This window comes from Poecilia reticulata, linkage group LG21 (assembly GCF_000633615.1).
Source record: "Poecilia reticulata strain Guanapo linkage group LG21, Guppy_female_1.0+MT, whole genome shotgun sequence".
Taxonomy (NCBI): domain Eukaryota; kingdom Metazoa; phylum Chordata; class Actinopteri; order Cyprinodontiformes; family Poeciliidae; genus Poecilia; species Poecilia reticulata.
In genome coordinates, this window is record NC_024351.1 from 6,910,570 (window position 1) to 6,930,708 (window position 20,139).

General features: G+C 41.8%; 2 protein-coding genes across 5 annotated transcripts in view; one reads left to right on the forward strand and one right to left on the reverse strand.

Moving 5' to 3' along the window:
* The first annotated feature begins 108 nt into the window (after positions 1–108).
* l3hypdh (trans-L-3-hydroxyproline dehydratase) lies at positions 109–4,574 on the forward strand. 2 transcript variants are annotated; one of them, XM_008397852.2, is made up of 6 exons: positions 109–394; positions 1,193–1,680; positions 1,765–1,934; positions 2,096–2,218; positions 2,417–2,554; positions 3,357–4,574. In XM_008397852.2, the coding sequence occupies exons 2-6, from the start codon at positions 1,203–1,205 to the stop codon at positions 3,480–3,482; spliced, it is 1,035 nt and encodes a 344-aa protein (XP_008396074.1). In that variant the 5' UTR covers positions 109–394; positions 1,193–1,202; the 3' UTR covers positions 3,483–4,574. The 2 variants fall into 2 exon arrangements, with proteins under 2 accessions (XP_008396074.1, XP_008396075.1); XM_008397853.2 differs by having other exon boundaries at positions 1,196–1,680.
* The window catches only part of daam1b (dishevelled associated activator of morphogenesis 1b), a 49,629-nt gene continuing 33,141 nt past the window's right edge, over positions 3,652–20,139 (reverse strand). For 2 of the 3 annotated variants that reach the window (XM_008397855.2, XM_008397854.1), the window contains exons 4-26: positions 18,197–18,268; positions 17,365–17,459; positions 16,727–17,060; positions 16,493–16,603; positions 16,292–16,395; positions 15,924–15,990; positions 15,720–15,837; positions 13,772–13,910; positions 13,506–13,564; positions 13,248–13,435; positions 12,770–13,078; positions 12,566–12,673; positions 11,275–11,304; positions 10,105–10,202; positions 9,944–10,028; positions 9,728–9,834; positions 9,028–9,116; positions 7,814–7,982; positions 7,575–7,682; positions 6,898–6,958; positions 6,633–6,764; positions 5,485–5,655; positions 3,652–4,959 (exon numbers count right to left, since the gene is read on the reverse strand). In XM_008397855.2, the coding sequence (XP_008396077.1) occupies positions 4,747–4,959; positions 5,485–5,655; positions 6,633–6,764; positions 6,898–6,958; positions 7,575–7,682; positions 7,814–7,982; positions 9,028–9,116; positions 9,728–9,834; positions 9,944–10,028; positions 10,105–10,202; positions 11,275–11,304; positions 12,566–12,673; positions 12,770–13,078; positions 13,248–13,435; positions 13,506–13,564; positions 13,772–13,910; positions 15,720–15,837; positions 15,924–15,990; positions 16,292–16,395; positions 16,493–16,603; positions 16,727–17,060; positions 17,365–17,459; positions 18,197–18,268 (2,967 nt within the window). In that variant the 3' untranslated portion in view covers positions 3,652–4,746. The remainder of the gene's footprint in view (positions 4,960–5,484; positions 5,656–6,632; positions 6,765–6,897; positions 6,959–7,574; positions 7,683–7,813; positions 7,983–9,027; positions 9,117–9,727; positions 9,835–9,943; positions 10,029–10,104; positions 10,203–11,274; positions 11,305–12,565; positions 12,674–12,769; positions 13,079–13,247; positions 13,436–13,505; positions 13,565–13,771; positions 13,911–15,719; positions 15,838–15,923; positions 15,991–16,291; positions 16,396–16,492; positions 16,604–16,726; positions 17,061–17,364; positions 17,460–18,196; positions 18,269–20,139) is intronic. The other variant, XM_008397856.1, reaches the window with a different exon arrangement.

The window sequence follows — 20,139 nt, forward strand, 5'->3', positions numbered from 1 at the left end:
TTTTATTTCACACACCCAGCACATTTAAGGTTTACTTTTATTATTTACAATTTTTTTTTTTTTCACTGTAAAGGCTTAATTAGATTTCTTTTTAAATCCCAGATCACCTTCTGTTATTTTATTTATTAAAGAAATTTATAATTGGGTTATCGCTCCCAGTTATGGTTATTATTTGTGTCAAAATCCTTTCTTGTTTATATAAACTTGACCCTTCACCGCACCATCCCATCTTAAACGTCGTTTAGTCATCCAGAACAACAGGTGGCGCTATTGATCCTTTTTTCCCATCCTCTCTGGTCCGTTTTGTGTTGGTAACAAAATAACTGGAAGACGAATAAAATTTTTTATAAAGTTTTGCAAGAATCAAAGAACCTTTTTAATATTTTTAAATCAGGTAAACATTTATCTCCTTTTTGTTTTTATGTTGAAGCAACTGTCTCTGCTCCTGTGTTGCTGTTGGTCGCTACTACAACTTCAAAGCTGTTCCTTGCTTTGGTTTTGTTGTTGAGCGTCTTTTCATAAAAATCAAAACTAACTTCTGCAAAAGACCAACCCGTAATGCCTGCTCACCCGCTGTATAATTAAGGCTTCACTCCCCCTCAACTTTTTCACTTTTGGTCAACGCCAAATTTTAATGCATTTTGTTTGGGTTTTAAGTGAAGTCATTGTAAAATACGCATGTTTTACATGTCATTTATTCTTTGATACAAATAGCAAAAAGTTTAGTCTGCATTTCTAACGCTGCCTTTTGCTTCGACTACAGCTTTAGGTTTTTTTTTCTGTGTAATGGAAATGTTTACAGATTCTTCTGACAAAGCAGCTCGAGCTCAAACAGAATGTACAGAGTGTCCAACTAGTCCTAAATATACTTTCGTCTGAACTAAACTCCTAAACGGGGCTTTGTGGGACGTTCAAATCTTCCAAGACAAGCCAATATTCCAAGATTTGAACCTTGTTTTAAACTTTTCAGCTCCTTGTGTCCCTTGGTCTTCAGGATGCTGTATGTACACTAATATTCTCAAACCTCAAACATCTGGATTTATACAGAGATAAACTACACTAGGGCGGACTCTATTATTTGGTGATATTGTGTATTATTTTCCTTTCTCCTGTGGTGTGAGGAGGCATTGAACTAAACTTTTATCAAGTCCAAATGATGCTGAAACCTTGCGTGCTATTTTATTTCTTTGAGGAGTTCAGAGATGGAGCTGCAGCTTCCTCCTCACGAGGGAGTCGAGCTCTCTGTGGTCGACATGCACACAGGAGGGGAACCTCTCCGCATCGTTGTCGCCGGCTACCCAGAGGTCAGAGGTGACAGCGTGCTCTCCAAGCGCAGGTACGCCCGCGAGCACCTGGACCACCTCAGGAAGGTGCTGATGTTCGAGCCCCGGGGTCACTACGACATGTACGGGGCCTTGATCGTGGACAGCGAGATCCCCGAGGCCGACCTGGGGGTGCTGTTCATGCACAACGAGGGCTACAGCACGATGTGCGGACATGCCGTCATCGCCCTGGGTCGCTTCGCCGTGGACTACAAGCTGGTGAAGGAGCCGCGCTCGCCAGAGACGCAGGTGAACATCCACTGCCCCTGTGGGCTGGTGAAGGCCTTTGTGGAGTACTCTGCTGGTAAAACAGGAGCGGTGAGGTTTCTGAGCGTGCCGGCGTTTGCCTTTGCAACAGGTTGGATGTTTTTGTTTTTTTACACTCAAATTGTGGTCAGGTGTTTTTATATTCCACAGGTCTGACTAAATAACTTTACACCAGATGTGACGGTGACAGTGGAAGGATTTGGTGAGGTGACGGTGGACATCAGCTACGGGGGAGCTTTTTACGCCTTTGTTGATGCACAGAGGTTTGGTCTGGATGTGAAGCGGTCCAAGACTCAGGTTCTGGTGGACGCAGCAACGGCGGTGACTAGAGCTGTCAAATCCCAGGTAGGAAACTTTCTCTTTTTACACTTGAAAAGGAAACCATCTAGTCAGCCACAGGGATGTTAACAGAAAGAGTGCTTCCTTTTCATGTGCATGCTATTTACGAGCTTGTCCACATACTTGTCTGTCCACATTCTCCTCCTCCTTTCTCTTCTCCTTGGTAGGTGAAACTGCACCATCCAGTTAGCGACGACCTGGCGTTCCTTTACGGCACCATCCTCACAGACGGCAGAGACCAGTTCTCGCCCGAGCCCACCGCCAACATCTGCGTATTCGCCGAAGCTCAGGTTCAGGGTCCCTGCACAATCTGGAAAAACCAGCTTCACATCATCCATTTTCCTATCCACCAATCCACCTCGTCCCCCCCCCGCCCCCATTCTCCATCCCCTCAGTCTCTGGTTTTTGCAGATGTCATATTTAAGCTCTCATTTCTGTACTGAGCTTAAAGCATGCATTCTTAAACATGTAATCCGTTTCCCCACCAGGTGGACCGAAGCCCTACTGGCTCAGGTGTTACAGCTCGAGTTGCTCTTCAGTACCACAAAGGTCTCATCCAGCTGAACCAGACCAGGACGTTCCAGAGCGGCGCCACCGGATCCCAGTTTACGGGAAAAGCTGTTGAGGCAAGAGAAATCCTGATCTAGATAGAGTTCTACGCATAAGTATTCAGTCCCTAACAATTCCACATTTTGTCAAATTATAACCAAAAACATCAGTTTATTCTATTAGCATTTTATGTGGTTGGCAAAAACCAATTTAGTGCATGCATACTTGTAAAGAGGAAAGACAATTATACGTGGTTTTGAATCAGTGTGGCAACCATTTACACACAAGTCGTTCATTTTTTAAATATATTTGCATAAAAAACGTGGGTTTTACAGTTTTATTTAGTATTTTTAAAATATTTTTCCTTTTTAGCTTTACTGGGTGCACATAATTATTGATTAAATACAAAGTTTTACCAAATGAATAGATCTTAAACAGTTTCATGTTTAAGCAAAAGACTGTCTAGAATATTTACACTAAATCAATGCTGTAAGTGGCCTGTTGGTTGAAGATTTTTAGGTTAACATAAATCCAAAATAAATAAAAATTTAAATAAAAGAACAAATCTATATGGTAGATTTCAGCTCTCTTTTTGTCCCCACCAAGCAAAGGTTAACAGCAACTTGAAATAGATTCAAATGGATCTAAAATCACATTTTAAATTTGTTTTTCTAATTTTTGGCTCTTACCGTCTTTGACTAAAAGTTCACTACAGGAGCAAAACTAAGCTCTCGTCATTCTTATTAAAACCATCAGTTCTGACTCTTAAGCTGAGCTTTAGCCTGATTTATGAGCCGATGGCGCCTCCTGTGTCGACCCCCCACAAACCTTTTCCCCGGCAGTCCGAGGTGAACTCTTGTCGTTTCCGTTTCTCTTCAGGAGACCAGATGCGGCGACTTCAGGGCAGTTGTGGTGGAAGTAGCCGGCCGAGCTTTCTACACCGGGGTTTCACGCTTCGTACAGGAGCCGCAAGACGAGCTGGCCCACGGGTTTCTGCTAAAGTGAATGTTGTCACTAGAAGTGAAATCCCCTTAGAAAATACAGGGAACCGACCACTAGGTGGAGCCAGAGGTCAGGTTGATATGAGCGTCAAAGATTTTGCGGTGTGAGATGTTCAGCTACAGATTTTTAACCGAAACAAATGTTAAAGTTGAATAAACACAGAACTCAAACGTAATTTCTCCCATTTATTATTACTATTATTATCCGATCAAATGGAAGGCAGTATTTAAATTATAAAAGTTGAGTGGGGATGTTTTGACGCTGGATCGATTCACAAAGCTGAAATTCAAATACAAAAGTTACCTATACATGGGTTTTTAAATGCATTGTAAGTCCAGCCAGTGTGCTGAAAACATACTTAATTTGTTCAAATAAAGACATTAAAGTGGGGCAACTCTCATTATGGGTAGGGAAATATAGTTCAAGAATTGTTTTCTGTTCTTAAAATGGCATTTAGCATAAGAATTATACATTTCTATGTGTGTGTGTGAAAGCACACACCCTTATATTTGGATATATGCTGTTTATGACATGAGTGTTCACACATGTTGAGAGGCTGCAGGTTGTGAGAGTACCCCACCCAACAAAGAAAAACCAACACAGTCAAGGCCAGCTCTTAACAGGAGAATGTTCAAATGAAACATATACACACACATATATAATAAATGCTCCCCATCAGTAATGAATAGAAAAATCCCTGCTTCTCTATTACTTTCAGTTTGTGTCCCAACAACGCAGAGTCTCAGTCCTCTGATGTTTCTGCAGCAGCAGAGCATCAAGTCTGTCTGGGACACCACAGGTAGCAGAACCTGGCCGCCTTTCGATCCATGAAATAAGTCTGTACAAAATGGCCTCTCCCGGCTCCGGATGAGTCTAAAAGCTGCACGTTTCAGTTTTGTGCATAGATTCCGATGTAGAAAAGCAGCACGAAAAGGGATCTTATCAAACAATCGCAAGCATCTCCCACACCTGGAGGGAGGCTGTTCTCCAGCTTTGTCTGAACAAGCTGATCTGATTTGGTCAAAGTTTAATCAGCGTTTGGTTTCCGCCCCCTCTCATATGGCAATCTAACAGAATAAGATAAAAAAAAAAAAATAACAAGTTACTGAATGTGTTGTGTAGTGCACGGCTCTGCAGCGAGGTCATGATTTATTCAAGCCTATCTGGGTGGTGGTGGATGAAGGTGTGGAGGAATGCGGAGGTCAGTTCGACCCAGCGGGAAACCGATGCTGAAGAAGAAAACAACGAGCGAGCGGGGACGGACGTTTTAGATGTTGAGCTTCGTGACCGGCCGCTCCCTGCTCGAGTCCGTGCTCTGGTTGTTGATCCGTTTGCGGTTGCGTTTCATCTTGGACAGGTCCTTGTCAAACACTTCGCCCGACCGCAACGCAGACACCAGGTCGTCAAACTCGCCGCCGTCGTCCTCGCCGTTTGCCTTCGCCTTCCGGGCCTTGCGTTCTTTCTCCCTCTGCTCTTTCAGCTGGTGACACGCAGGAACAAGCAGCTCATTTATAAATCTCTCCAAGTGGATTCTCATTAACTTACAAGAGACTGAATCATTTCCAGCACAGCACTGTTTTAGATCTAACAAAGTGTTGGTTTTCCTGCGCATAAAACCTGTAGAACAGTTTCATTTGTTTTCATTCATCTGCTGAACCTAAATTAGCAACAGCTGAGTCGAACAGGTTTTTTTTGTCCTCTCTTTCTTCAATTATCACATTGCTGCCAATCTATCCGTTTATGCACGGCAATTTGGCAACTTGGTTTTCTCTTAATTATGTTCATCTGGGGCTTTTGAAGATTTAAACCGAGTCTGTATGTATAGTTCTGACCCTTGCAGATAAGAGAAAATTTACAAAAATGACAACTTGTGCACCTGGTTGTTGAACTTTTCACCCTTGAAAAAAATCGAAACTGTCATAAAAGTACAAATGTCCATTTAGACTTCTGAGTGAAAGTGTAAATGTCCCTAAACCAAAACTTTGCAGTCAACAACGTCACACACCTGAGCTTCCATTTTGGCCCTGCGCTCCTCCTCTTCCTTGCGTTTCCTTATGTTCTCGTTTTCCTGCTGAGCCTCCGTGAACGACTGCAGGAACTGGTCGAAGATGCCAAAAAACTCATCTGGCTGCATCTTGCTGGCATCCTCCCCAAAGTGCTTCACTGCCCTCAGGAACTGCAGGACCAAAGCGAAGAGGAACACAGAGAGGGGCACAGGGGATTAGATTTAATGCAGCAGTCAGCAGAACCACGTCTTCCTCTGTCTTCTACCGTTTTACAGGAGACTCGTTAAGCTTTTGGCTCCTTTGAAATCGGAGCAGGGCAGCAGAAGTCGGGAGCTTTGAAGCCCAAGTTAAGCTTAGATATGACTGGCTACTGATTAGAGCAGAGGTCGGGGGGCTGGAGCCAGAGCCTCAAATTAAGACAATGTGTTTGTTGGGTGTTTTGAGCAGCTAGTTAAAAAGGAGAGCGTCCGGATGTGAGGTCACGCTGAGAATATATACCTTTAAAAATGAGATGTTTGCAGCAGCTCTGACAGGAAAACCATAAGGTAGATCAAAGATGCTTTAAAGGGGATTTTAAAGCAGTCACTTCATCATTTGGGTTGTCTTTCTAACATCTTATGGAAATAAATAAGAAAATGCAGCATATCGATACTTTAAATGCACTTTTATGTACAAAACAGATATAAATCCAATAGTCTGATGTCATAATCTCAGATAAAAAAAGTTAAAAACATGCTCAAGCTTTAAGCAGTACTACCTTAATCAACCCAATAAACTAAAGCTTCCTCTGTTATTCAACACTGGCGCTTTACTTTAAGGAAGAAAAAGCATCCATGAAATATCGTGTTTATGCAGCAGGCAGGTGTAATCCCCCAGCCGAGAAATGATCCTAGACTTGTGCTCCTGTTTCTTGGACCCAATAAAAAGCGCGAGGGGTCCTGCAGCAGGAAGCCGAGACGCTTCCCCCCCTGCTGTTCGCTTTCCTACAGAGGTGACTGATGGGGGTCAACGACACGTGTAGAAACAGCTGCGCCGAGAAGGAACCAGAAGAGAGCTTTCAGCGCCCGTGTCGTGGAGTGACAGTGATGCGCTCCCGTCAGCTCACATGTGGTTTCCTCCAGAAATCAATCCTTTTGGATCCACTCACCAATTCTTTGGCTTCGGCGAGAGAGTCCTCCACGTCGGAGAAGCTGAAGCTGGCCACCGTGATGAACTGGCTTACCACTGACACAAACTTGTCACCTACTTCCTGCGGGCGATTCTTCTGGAAGTCCAGCTCCTGTAATTGTAAAATTAAAAAAAAAAAGAAAAAAGAAGATGAAAATGTAAATTGAGCAATATTTTAAAAGGCTGAGAATGTGTTATTTAAAAGTGTGTAACTGCTGTAATAGTAAGATGAATGTTTGACTCACACTCTCAACACTTTTTAAGCCACTGCGCAGGTTGCCAATGTCTTTATCCAGCTCTGTCATGCTGGAATAAAACAGAACAGAGAAAGTGGATAATTGCCTACAGCGAGGAGTGATCCTCCTTAAAACCAGTTTAATAGCAGACTGTGAAGATTGGATGCTTCCTAAAAGAAATCGAAAGGTATTAGCTTTGAAACCTAACGGATGAGGACCATACCCAGAGATTTAAATGATCTCAGTGACAAAAGTGGGGGAAAAAAAATAAAAATCTCACATTTCTCTATATACATAAATGGCATCATTTATGCTTTGTTTTTTGTTTTTAAACTGTTACTTTGTCACGAAAACACATTAAATTAATGGGACCTGTGGAGTAAAACATAATTACAGTGAATGAAGGCAGTTGAAAGTCTTAGTTTTCCACACAATCACTGTGTGTTTTACTTGTAATGGTTAAAGAGTACCACAGTGATGTAGCTGTCTAAAGACGACTCAAGATTGCAACTCAAACTCTGCATCCGTCTAAATAAAAAAAATCAGAGTGGCGTGGCGGTAGGATGGAAGACTTTAGTCCTTGATGAAACTATCCAGGGTTCATCAGTAGTTTAAAAAAAACAAACATATTTTTATGAACAATTTAGCAAAAAGAAAATAAAATTTATATATATTTTTTTACATACTTGACTTTAGCTGCCTCGGAGACACTCTGCAGATCATCCTGGAACTTGAGGACTTTGGGGTATTTCTTCTCTAGGATGGTGATCAAGTAGTGCAGCAGAGTTATATTCCTGAGTTAAAGAGGCACAAAGGAGTGAGTAACTGTGCTGTATTTGATTAATGGAGCTTCACCAGAAAAATAAAACATTCTCAGTTCCTTATCATACTTAGATATCGCCAGTTGTACCGCTGACAAACTTACTTGTCAATACTGGATTTGGTATCGGCGATCTTGTTGAGAGAAGACACTTTAAAGCCGTAAGCGTTGCCTCGCTGACCCTTGTTCATGTAGTTTCCAAAAGCAAGCACCACCTCCAACAGCTGCTTCAGGTTTCTACTGTGTAATATCTCCTTGGAAGCCTTAGTGAGAGCTAAAACAAAGAAATGGGAAGCTTGCGTCAAAATGACAGGAGTGTGGATTAATAAAAATAAAAAAAATCCAGACATTTTTACTGGCAACCCTGGGAAAAATATGGAAAAAACCTAAAACAGATCCTATTTTTTTATTGAAGCATTACGATCCCACCCTGAAAAAAGATCCCACAGTTATATTGAGCACATTTATTTTCTCCAGCCGTTAACCCTTTATACAATCCCATTTGCAAATAGGACAACACTTGGTCCTCTATAACATTTCACAAGGTTGCATCTTACAGAGAGAGAGGATTTCTGTTTAGGAGAGACAGTCCAGACTCATGGGTCCTTTCTGATGCCGTTTGCCATCCTACTTCAGTTTAGGAGACTGAGATGGCCACAGAATTAAGTAAGATTTTGTTTCTGGTGTACAATTTGTGTATCAATTTGGCCACATTTTAATCCAGCAAACCCCCACCACGGCCTTTCTTATGTTTGGTTTGGCAGAGGCCACCAGATTTTCTCACTCCACTCGCCCTGGTATTTCATAGAGTCGATGATGGGAAGCACGCTAACAACATTCCAACAATTTGAATGTTGTTGAACAACATTCAAATGCTGTGGGCCTTTGAAAGAGAAAGAGGCCCACAGCATCACTCATCCTTCACTCTACTTACTATTTTACCCCTTAGCGATTACACGTACACTTCATAGTAGTTGCAGATTTACAGCTATGACAAGAGGGGCCTCAGGGCAGAATATTGGTGGGTCGACTTCATTTCTTTTAGTTAATCACAAGCTATATAGAACACATATACAGAACATCATAAAAAAACATCTGAAAAGGAGCTTAGTCTTATCTTACTGATGTACACAGTTCCAGTTGTAGTCCCAGTGCAAGATAAGCCAGGTGTTTTTCTTGCATCACTCTCAACCAACTTTTTATTTTAAGCTTGTGCTACTGCAATAAGAGATTAATTAATTCTAAAAGGCACTTCTTTACCAGGGATGCCAATCAATATGACCGAGTGAAGTTAAATCTCATTCTACGGTTTTGCTCACCTTCAATTTTGGGTTTGATCTCAGCTATCCTCTCTGCAAACTTCTTCTTGAAGTACAACGACTGAAGCCTCTGCTGGTAGTGGTTTATTCTGAAAGGAAGACGAAGAGCAGGCGAAATTAAATATGAATAGGGAAATAAATAGATTTACTGAAAAGCCACAAAACAGACCCTTTATAAAACCAAAACTATTCATCTCACTTAATGACATAAGATTTGTGGTAGTGGAAGTATTTTTGGCAGGGTTCGTAAGAGCAATAAACTACAGAATCTGAAGCTTATGACAACCACAGTGACATGCGTAGTTCTTTCAAGACTCCATGAAAAGTTGACATTCTCCTAAAATAAAACACAAAACTTCACATTTTAGCAATCCCAGTTAGCTTTTTCCTAATGTCTGTTTGAAAAAACATAAAGATTCTGCAGCTATTACATATATTTTATTTTTTTATGGCTTACATAACTTTTATTGCAAATAAAAATACTCTTACTACATTGTTGTTACAACTTAATCATCCCCCAAATTTAAAAAGTCGTCATTCACACTCAGCTATTGTTCCCTCCTAAGTAGAAACCCATGTGTTGTTTCATTTATTTATTTATTTGTGCTCCCTGCAACAAAAACTATTGTCTGAGCCACGCCAACCTGAAGCTCCCGGCTCTCACGTTAAGGAGGATCCTGCAGGCGGCAAATGTAATTACCTGCTCATCTCATAGAGGAAGCGGTCAGGTTTGGCCATGCGATCCAGCTCATGCTTGTGCTCCTCCAAGAGATCCACGTCGCTCTTCTCAGGAACAAACTTCAGCAGCTGATCGAGCAAAGTGAGGATATTTACAAATCCGGCAGTAAGGCAGCAGATGTGTACAGCACAATACGGGCGTTTCTTGCTCGGTACGTCTGTGCTTCCGTGTCCATACCTGCTCCAGCATGTCTTTAGGAAGGTCCTCATGCTCATCCATGGTAAGAATGGCTCTCTTAATCTCCTCATTTGAGAGCTTCAGTCTGCAGTACACAACAAGTGAGTCAGTTGGAAACGCGCTTTGTTTCCGCTCGGCGTGACGGTTTCATCTGAACTCACCGTGAGAGCAGGATGTTGCAGTTTTGAGCCCGACGACCATCGATGACCGACAGCTCCTTGACTTTCTTAGAGCTCAAGGTGTCATCTTCTGCTTCTTTCTGTTTAGAGTTAAGATCAGAGCTATAGTAAACCATTTCGCCAGAAGCAAAACACAGATTAAGCCCCATTTTTCACCAGACTAAGACTGCACAACAAGATTAGAAATAATACCAAAAATCTGGCAGAATGTGGATAGCCCTAGATGGGTCCTCTGTGGTGTGTCAAGAACACAGTGCGCTCCCCATTATGCTGGATTATAAGAGTTGAGGTGAGAGTTCCCAGACTTTGTTTAGCATGCACTAAACTTCTGAGGTGGTTCATTATCGTGCTGGTAGCATATCGGGCTCTGGTGTAAATGGCCTGGTAGCAGTAGTGGCTGCTTAGTCATGATGAGTAGTTCTTGGGGTCTCGTGCGGCTCAGAAAACAGAAAATGTGAAGCAGAAAGGTCCAGAGACTGTCTGCAACTATGAGGCATGGCGGGGGGTGGGGTGGGGTCCCGCCACTGCTTTGCCAGCAAGGATGCTGACGTGATTAATCCTCACTTTTCCAAGAAAACAAAAAAAAAAAAGAAAAAAGAAAGAATAGGAAAACTCCAAACTATGCTCAGGTCTGTGGCTTATACGACGCTCCAAGCTAAGGCTAAGCACGAAAACCTCCAAATCGCGATTTTTGGGAAGGCCCAGAACAGATGCGCGCTCTTCACAATGCAGCGCAAATACAAAATGCCAAATGTTAACTGTAAGAAGCTGGTGAGAACACCAATGGCGTTTCCTCCTCCCAAGCAAAGCTGAAACTGAACGTAGGGATGCAGAAACCTCCAAAATTTATTGGAAACATCCAGATTGTGAGGAAACATTTTGTTGCAGAGGTGATAAGTGTGGTTCTGAACCAAAGAGAGGAGGATTGTGCTTGCCTTCACGTGGAAATGATAAACCAGTGACTTTTTCAAATTATAAATCCCATGAACAACTGGGCAGTCTTAAGCCGGCGAGAAGAGACAACACATAAAAGAGGGACTAAAACTCTACAAAAGCTTTGTAGGAGAAACACAATGAGCTCATAACATCACAAACATGACACACAAACATCAAACACCCCAAATACTCAACAGTAGAGAAAAATCAACTCACCTGTTTGCTGTTATTGATCATTAAGAAGTCCTAAAATGCAGCAGGAAGCAGGGAAGATGGAAGCATTCGTTAGAAATGAGTAAAGCAGTTATGTGATTGCAGCCCATAAGAGCAGACAGCAAATGAATCAGAGCTCATTCAGTGCTTCAGTGACAATGAATCAGTAGTGAGGTGAGCAGCAGTGAGACGGGATGAGTGGTTCAATTAATCAATGTGTGCTCGTTGTCACATGCTGCGCACATTAACGTCTGTCGGCTGCCTCCATGTTGGGTCACTGTGAAATTTAATCAGGCTGGTAACTGACTTCTAAAACAAAACTCAGCCTGTGTTCTTACATTCTACATGCAATCTCAGTGTAAGGTTGAGTGTATTAAACATGTTTAAATGCATGAGGGAATTTTTTTTAATATAAAAAAATACCACAAATCAATCATTTGTAATGTGCAGAAATTAAAGCAGAAGAGAACTAAAACCAAAAGGAAGCCAATTCTGAACAGTTCATTCATGCATTTTCACACAGCAAAAAAGGCAAAACCGAAAACAATCAATTCAAATGCAAAAACACAAAACTGTTACTTGTGTAATCAATAAATAATCTTCATAAATACAGGGCAACACCTTTCTACGAATTCCCAGCTCAAATAAAGATATCTAATTCAAAGAACATTTTTCAACATAAATTTAGATTTTTTGGGGCAGAAAAAAAAAAAAGATATTCACAGACACTTTCCATCTGGTCCAACAGAGATTGAGCCATTTTGAACATAAGGAAGGAAAAACAGTCTAGTCATAAAAAAAGCTGGCAGAGACTTTTCCCAAAAGCCTGCAGTTATTACCGTCTTGAAAAGTGAATTTACAAAGCATTTACTCAGGCTGGCTGAATGCAAACCTATGGCACATTTTTCAGTTTTTTTAAGTGTTGAGTAAAAATTATACTTTTCCTTCCACTTCACAATAATGTACTATTTGTGTTGGTCTGTCATCTCTAATCCTCCAAAAAATACATTTAACAGTGTTGTTCTCGTGCAATAAAAAGTGAACAAGTTCAAGCAACGCAAGAAAACAAAAAGCAAACAAAATCAACAGGAAGCTGATTGTGCTGGTTAAACTCATGCACATACAGTCACACAGACCATATGATCAATTCAAATATAAAAGATCAGCAAGATTCACGCATCAGAGCTGTGGAACTTGGATGATGAAAAAGTGAAAAATGGCAGAACAAAAAATCTGAATATTAAAAAGAAAAATCTGCTGTTCCCGTCTAATTAAAGTTGAACCTGAATCATACCTGCTGTCTCTGATAGGCTGAGAATGTCTTCTCTATGTCCACCAGATCCAGGACTTTAAAAACTCTGGCATCGTCCACATCCATCCACACAGTACCCTCCAGCTTATTCTGTGCAGAGGAAAGTATACATTTTACCCCAGTGTCATTTTATTTACAAAAACAAAAACATAAAAACTTGGCATCGAATCTCTTTACTGCTCCCACCTCAGCCAACTTGGACCAGTTGAAAGACTTGAGAGGATTAGATGGCTGAGGAATGGTTTTCTTCTTCAAAGATGGTCCCAGGGGGGCTCCTGGTGGTGGAGGGATGCCCCCCATGGGTGCGCGTCCAGGGGGAGGCGGAGGGCCACCAGGTGGAGGGGGCGGAGGAGGTGGAGGCATGGCACCACCGGGAGGAGGAGGTGGTGGGGGGCACATGCCTGCAAGTGATGGAATCGGTGGAGGAGGCAGGGGGCTGCCGGGTGGTCCGGGGGGCAGAGGAGGACCTCCAGGAACGACAGCTGCTGCCTGTCTCTGCAGGGACAGATTGAAAACACAAAGGAGGGTTCAAATGCAAGTCTCTCGTGTTGCACATCTATGAAAACGACAGAAAATTAATTAACAACCTTATGCTATTGAAGTACAAGGAGGTTTTTTTTTTTAAAACAAAAACCTGTGATTTTTCACAGTGACATAAACATACAGTGCTGAGTTCATGCAGTTGCGCTGTAAGTTCGGCCACTTGCTGTTTGACATTCTTGTGTTCGTTGCTCTCCTTTTCCAGCTTCTCTTTCATCTTGTTGAGGGTCTGCATCATCTCCTCTTTCTCCTGCGTCTTTGCGTCACATTCGCGTTCTTTCTTCTCAAACTTTTGCTGCAGCTCATGGTGTTCTGTTGTGGAGAAATAATTGTTAGCACCGAGTTCGTTCAATCTGGATTTGAAGTCGTGGAACGCACCCACCTTTCCTCATCTTCTCTGCCTGCTCTTTCCACTGTTTGACCTCGTTTTCATTGACCAGCCTGTGCAGCAAAATGACAACGGATAATTAATCCCAGCCCGCGGATGAACTTTAAGAAGAAACCCTCCAGAGCCAACATTGTAAACTTTGTGACTTTCAGCTCGTCAGCGAGCACAGCACTCTTGCGCATTCCTCACTCCCACAGTCATGTAATTCCTTCCATGTCCCCATTTATTTCTGTGTGTTAAAGGACGAGCGGCGCACTTACATCCTGACCACATTCTTTACGTTAAAGTTCTCCAGTGGTGCGATGTCTGGGTCGTGACCTTTATCGTTCTGTAGGACCATCTGCTGGACGATCCGGTCCAACAGCAGCCAGTACTGTACCGTGTTTCCACTTCTTTTGTCTGGAAAAGAAGACAAGGAGTTTTCAGTCAGTCCTGAATCATTTCTTACTCTTCAACAGCCTCAGAAAAAATGCCTTATATTCCTATGAACAAAAGTATAAGACGCAACACGTGTAATTTATCATGAATTGAACTCAAACATCCACAACTTTTCCTAAACCAATTTTTCTAGAATATTATTCACTAATCTCCTAACATCTGTGTTATTGAGCAATTTTCTGTTCACCAGATAATCCATCTCACCTTGCATGTGTGATGAATTAAGATGCCGATTAGACAGCATGATTATTGCAGAGGTGTGTCTCGGACTGGCCACAATAAATGGCCACTCCGAAATGGGCAGCTTTATCACACAGCGCAATGCCACAGATGTCTCAGATTTTGAGGGAGTGCAGGAATGCCCACCAGAGCCGTCAGAACTAACCCCAACTGTCAGAAACCATCGCAGCGACGGTCAATTGTGCAAGGATCTATACACAATTAATCAAAGCTGAAAACATCCCAGTTCATGCATGGATGTTCGGTTACCAAACTTGTTCGGTTACCAGACATGTCAGCCATTGAGCAGGTTCGGGATGCTCCGGATCAGCGTGTTGCAGTTTCTACCGATATCCAGCAAATTTGCACTGCCATTGAAGAGGAGCGGAATCAATAACCTGATCAACTCTATGTGAAGCAAATGTGTTGGGCTGTCCGAGGCAAACGGTAGTCACACCAGATACCGACTGGTTTTCTGACCCTCCCAGTAAAGCAAAACCGCACATTTCAGAGTGGTCATTTATTGTGAGTAGTCTGAGGCACACCTGTGCAATAATTATGCTGTCTAATCAGCATCTCGATATGCCACACTTGTGAAGTGGGATGGATAATTTCTGCAAAGGAGAAGTGCTTACAAACAGATTTAGACAAATTAATTTAGAGAAATATGTTTTATTGTGTATATAGAAAAAGTTTTGATTAGATTGAGTTCAGCTAGTGACAAAATGGTAGTGAAAACAAGTGTTACATTTATATCTGTGTCAAGTGTTATTTCAGAGGATTATATCATCATAAATTAGTGACTGATTCATTCTTCTTCTGAATAATAATAATAATCAAGGTTGTAGACGTCTACTTTCAGGATTTTATAAGACTTTTTTCCAATGTTCACATATTTTAAGTCAAAATACAAAACTTTCCTATGAATTCACAGCAGAATATTGTTTTTAACAGAGAACCTGAAACAACTAAGAATGATTATGTGTTTTAGATGGACACATAAAACAATAGAATAGTGGATTGGTGCTGGATTTATGGACCGGTGGATCTCTCAGATGCAAGTACCATAAATACTCAGACTGTGGAAAATACTAGCATCCAACTTTTCCAGTCTGCATAGCAGGCCTAGTAGAGGTTTTTTTTATCTACCTCTTTTAGTATGCTGACTGAAGTTAGTTGATTAATAAAGAAAATACACACCAGTTAAAATACTTATTTGTTTAGAGGCTCTTTCACGCATGATGTGGGAACTAGGAATTATGTACCTTTTTACAAAAACCCCTTGGACAAAGTAAATATCATGGTTCAAAGGAGCATAGTGTTCGGTTAGGCTGGGAATGTGCTTATCCAATTTTCTGGACCATCTAATCTGGACAAAGTCAACACTCTTATCTTTTTTGGCACCAAACTGGAGAGTACAAGCACTGTGTGCTGTATGGGAGTTATACCGCTGCCTTTGGACTGCTATTTGCAGCCTCATGAAAAAAATAAATAATACTACAGAAATAGGTACTATCTCTGTGTAATCCTACCTTATACAGAAACACTTACGTGGCATTAGCAGACAGTGGTGAAGCACAGACATAAAGTGCGGGTATGCGTCAGTGAGATTCATCTTCTTGCGGATGAGATCGAAAACTTGTGTGGCACTTTTGGTGTCTATATGTGCCTAAAAGAGAGAAACCATGACGGGATATTGAATGTGTAGAAAAGGCTTTACTCAGACTTGCAGGAGTAGGCGGCTCTCTTCCTCACCGACTCGAACCGTTTCGACAAAGCCAGCTCATCGTCGTTCCGCAGCATCTCAAAGTAGTCTAAATGCCTGAGAGGGTCACAAAAAAACTATGTTGTTATATTGAAAGGCTGCAAATATGATGCATTCAAGTACTTATCCTGCATGAACTGTTTATATTTGTGCGTTTTCCAAAAGGGTTTCTGGGAAGTCCCATTACAGCTTAAGCTAAGGGTGATGGATTCAGAATAAGGATTTGGATTTCCACGTTTCCTAGGAACCTGATATGAAAAACTTTGAGTCTCAGCTTTTCATAAAAAATTCTGTTTAAATTTATTACTGATGTTTGTCATTGAAACTGCACATTTTAAAGAGAGAGACAGAGTCTTACCTGTCTAAAGTTGAGTTTTCATGTGATCGCAGCTTATCGATCACAGGCTGAATTCCCAGCATAAGAAATTCATATCGGAGATGGATACGAAATTCCAAACTAGTCTGTTAAGGAGGAAAACAAATAAAGTGAGTCAAATCTTACAAGTTGTTAAATAAAAATGCTCCAGTATAAAATGAGTGCAATGATTCAACAACGTACCTCTCCAGCTCCTTGACTCAGCACAGCATTAATAAAGGACATGATGGCCGTTTTCAGGTTGACCTCGTCTCTGTATCTCCCCGTGCTCCGGTCCAGCTCATTTATAAGTGTCTGAAGAACGACGGACCATAACCGGCATTTAATATCTTCCGAATATATTGCTGCATTGAACCGTTAAAAAAAAAAAAGAAAGAAAGGAAAAAACAAAAGAAAAGAAAATTAGCAATGACCCACCTGGAAGCGCGTTCTCTCACAGGCGAAGCGTTGATAGTGCAGCATGGCCTCCAGGATCTTTTTGTGTCCACCAGGCACCAAGCAAACGGCACCCATTATTTCCAGCACTGCCACCTTAGTCTTAATGTTTTCCGTGGCCAGGCTCTGGGCGATGATATTGATGCTCTCGGAGTGCGCAAGGACGTGGGCACGACCCTGAGAGTTGTTCATCAGCGCCTTGATGCAGCCGATCAGCGACGTGTGGATCTGCGATTCGGTGGTGTCATAGTCCATGCTCTTCAGGAAGTTCAGGATGCACGTCAGGCCATCCAGGTCGATGAAACGGGTCACAAACCTGGAATATAAAATTCAAGGTAACTCCAAGAACACACACATGCCACATGCCTCAAGGCTAAGCTGCATCAAAGCTTAGCCTTGAGGTTAAGCGTTGATGCAGCCGATTAGAGAAATAAACTTTCTTTTGTACATTGACCTTTCACTTTCTAAAGGACTCATTTCCATACTGTGACGAGGAACCGAAAAGAATGACAGAGAGGGTTAGGAAAGGGTAAGTGAGAGAAGATATAATCATAGATGACATTAAACATAAAGACCATGAAAGTGGCTGTCAGAGACAGACAAACGGCAAATATTCTCACCTCATAGGTTGTGTCCTCAGAGCCGTCTTCAGGCTCTCTATGGTTTTATTTCTTTCTTCCTCGTCTTCCTTCTCCAGAGCGAGAAGGGTCTTTCTCTGTACAACAACACATGAAACCCCATCAACGTTCAAGTTCGTGCCTATTTTTCAAAGAGCCACCTACCAGTTGCATGTGAAAATATAGCCGCTTCCACATTTAGTGGCACCCCTGGTAAAGATTTGTACGAAGGCCTTCAAATAAACTGTTGTCATGGTGACGCCAGGATCTCACTCTTCTCACTCACACTGTCAGCCGTTGTGAACTTTTTCCGTGTTGCTCTGTGCAGGTTTAGGCTATATTTAATTTTACTTTTATTTTCCTGCTGCCATTTCCTTTCTCGAATAGCATGTTCTCATGTCTTTCTCATTTTGAAAAGCTCATGACAGAAATGAGAAGTGATGTAATGAACAATAATGAAAGTTTCCAAGATACTCTGATCAAACTAAAGAAGACATTTAAATAAAAATGGTTTCAGTTCTATTTATTTCATGGAATTACTAAAATAACTGATGGTAAATAATTGTAGCACCAGTAGTGATTGCATTTCTCGAAAAGAAATTACTTAAATTAAAAGGTAAAATTTCTCCAAATTATCAGGTGTGTTTCTTCAACCATTTTTAACATTTATTTGTTTTTCACACACCTCCACCAAGGGTGTCAAAAAGCATGGAGCGCACTGAAGTTACATTTTCATATTACATAAAAATAACAATAATCAGATGAAATATACATGTTTTTACGAACAGTTTATAACCAAAAAGAAGAATTTTAGTCTTCTAGCATTACTACTTACAGCTGCCATTGAGTTGAGCTGATCAATATAATACTCTGGCCAACTAGTTGCGCTTTTGTTTTCTTCTTGTTCCTAAAAAAAAAAAGCAGAGAAGCAAATTATTTTGTAAACATACAATTATTCTGTGATTTACTGAAGAATTTCAAAAGAAATCACACAACAATATAAAGTGAAGATTAAAGAGGACCAATTTGGAGTGAGAATGCGAATTGGGTGAGAGCAAATCTTTTGAGACGCAACTTCGAAATGCAGCAGAAAGTCACAGAAAAGGACAAACTTTCATCTGGTTCTCGTCACACGTTTGATCTTTATGAACATCAAAGACCGACTTCAAAGTAGAACCGGAGCTTCTTGCTCTCTACTCCTACTCTCCATCATTTGTCAGATCAATAAGCTGTAAAAGACACCAGCTAAAGCGCCATGCAGCGCTCAGGGAGCAGACAGAAATAGCTAAAAATGAAGAACTCCTAAGTAGGACGACACAGATATTCAACCCATTTTATCTTCCAAGCGCTTCAGTAGGTGCCAAAAAAGACTGCACAGCTGCTTGAGGAAATCTGGAGATTAACAAATGATTGTTAAAACCACAGATTAGGGACACAGCCCGACTTATAGTGAGTTTAATCTACACATAGCCATGTTTGTTTCACAAGTACATAAAAACATTATTTTTCATGAGGAGGCAGTTTCTTTCTCCTGAACTTGGCTTGAACATAAAAGGCCTTGTGACTCCCAGCTTAACTTTGCTCCATTAGGCACAAACGAACTGTGACCGTCGGAAACTAATTGAGCGCCCGTTATTAAAGCGGACCGCGGAGACTTGGCCGGTCTGCGCGGAGTGTGCAGCGACAGTCGGACCAGAGCCTGCTGGGTCCACTCAGGATCCAGTGCCAGCTTGACCAGATCCAGGCGGGATCTGAATGTGGTCCAGTCTATTAGAGGAGCAGCCGCAGAAGTGGGGCCACTTTCCTCTCACTGTTGATCTTCTAACTCGGATGTCAGCAGCCTGCTTTATAACTCCAGTTTCTTCAGGATGAAGGGGGGAGTGAGCGTAGAGGGGGATTTATTTTCTCCACGTTTAGGAAAATAAAGATCAAAGATGCTTTGGGAAACAGGGGTGAGTTTCTGTTTTTAGTAGAACAGCCCGCTTGAAAGAGAAGTTGCAGCTTAGCCTTCTCTGGAGTTGGGTGAAACCTGAAACCCGAGTGCAAAGTCTCCTCTAGCAACCGGATCAGTGAATCTTCCTCTTGGCAGAGGATGTAGCCTTGAGGAGTGCTGACAAAAAGGCAGAGAGAAGATTGATTCTTGACAGAATGATTTCATCGGTTCAGGTGTCTGGCCAAAGCAAACAGCTACGGCTCTGACAGAATTATCTCTTCAGCATCCAGATGGGCTTCTAAAGTCAGAAAAAATAAAAAAGGGCACCTTCATCTCTGGTGGGCTTTTAGTGAGCCCCGTTTGTGACACTACTTTCCTCCTTATCGCTGATGCACCCCCAACCCCCCACTGCGCTCATAAAAGAGCTGCACCTGTGGAAGTGAACCTTCCTGTTTGGCTTGGACAGCCAAGTACTTCCTTTGGCTTCTCCCCCCCCTCTAACACACCCTTCCCCTCTGAGCTCTGATGGTTCAGTTTGTATCCGTCTGGGCTAGAGCCAGAGACTAGTGCAGAGTCAGCAATACTTGGGCATTTCTGTCTTTGCTCGCAGCCCCCTCATGCAGGTCGATGCTCACACATAAGGCTTTGATCCGTCTAAACCCTCCCTCGCTCACTGCGCCAGCAAACCAATCCTTCCTGAAGACCGGAGTCTGTTTTTAAAAGAGTTTCTTATTCTTTGAACTTTTTACTTCTTGTCATGTTAAAGATAAAACTTCATTGTATTTTATTGGTATTTTTTTAACCAGATTGTAGTGCAAAATTGTGAATTAGACAAAAGACAATAT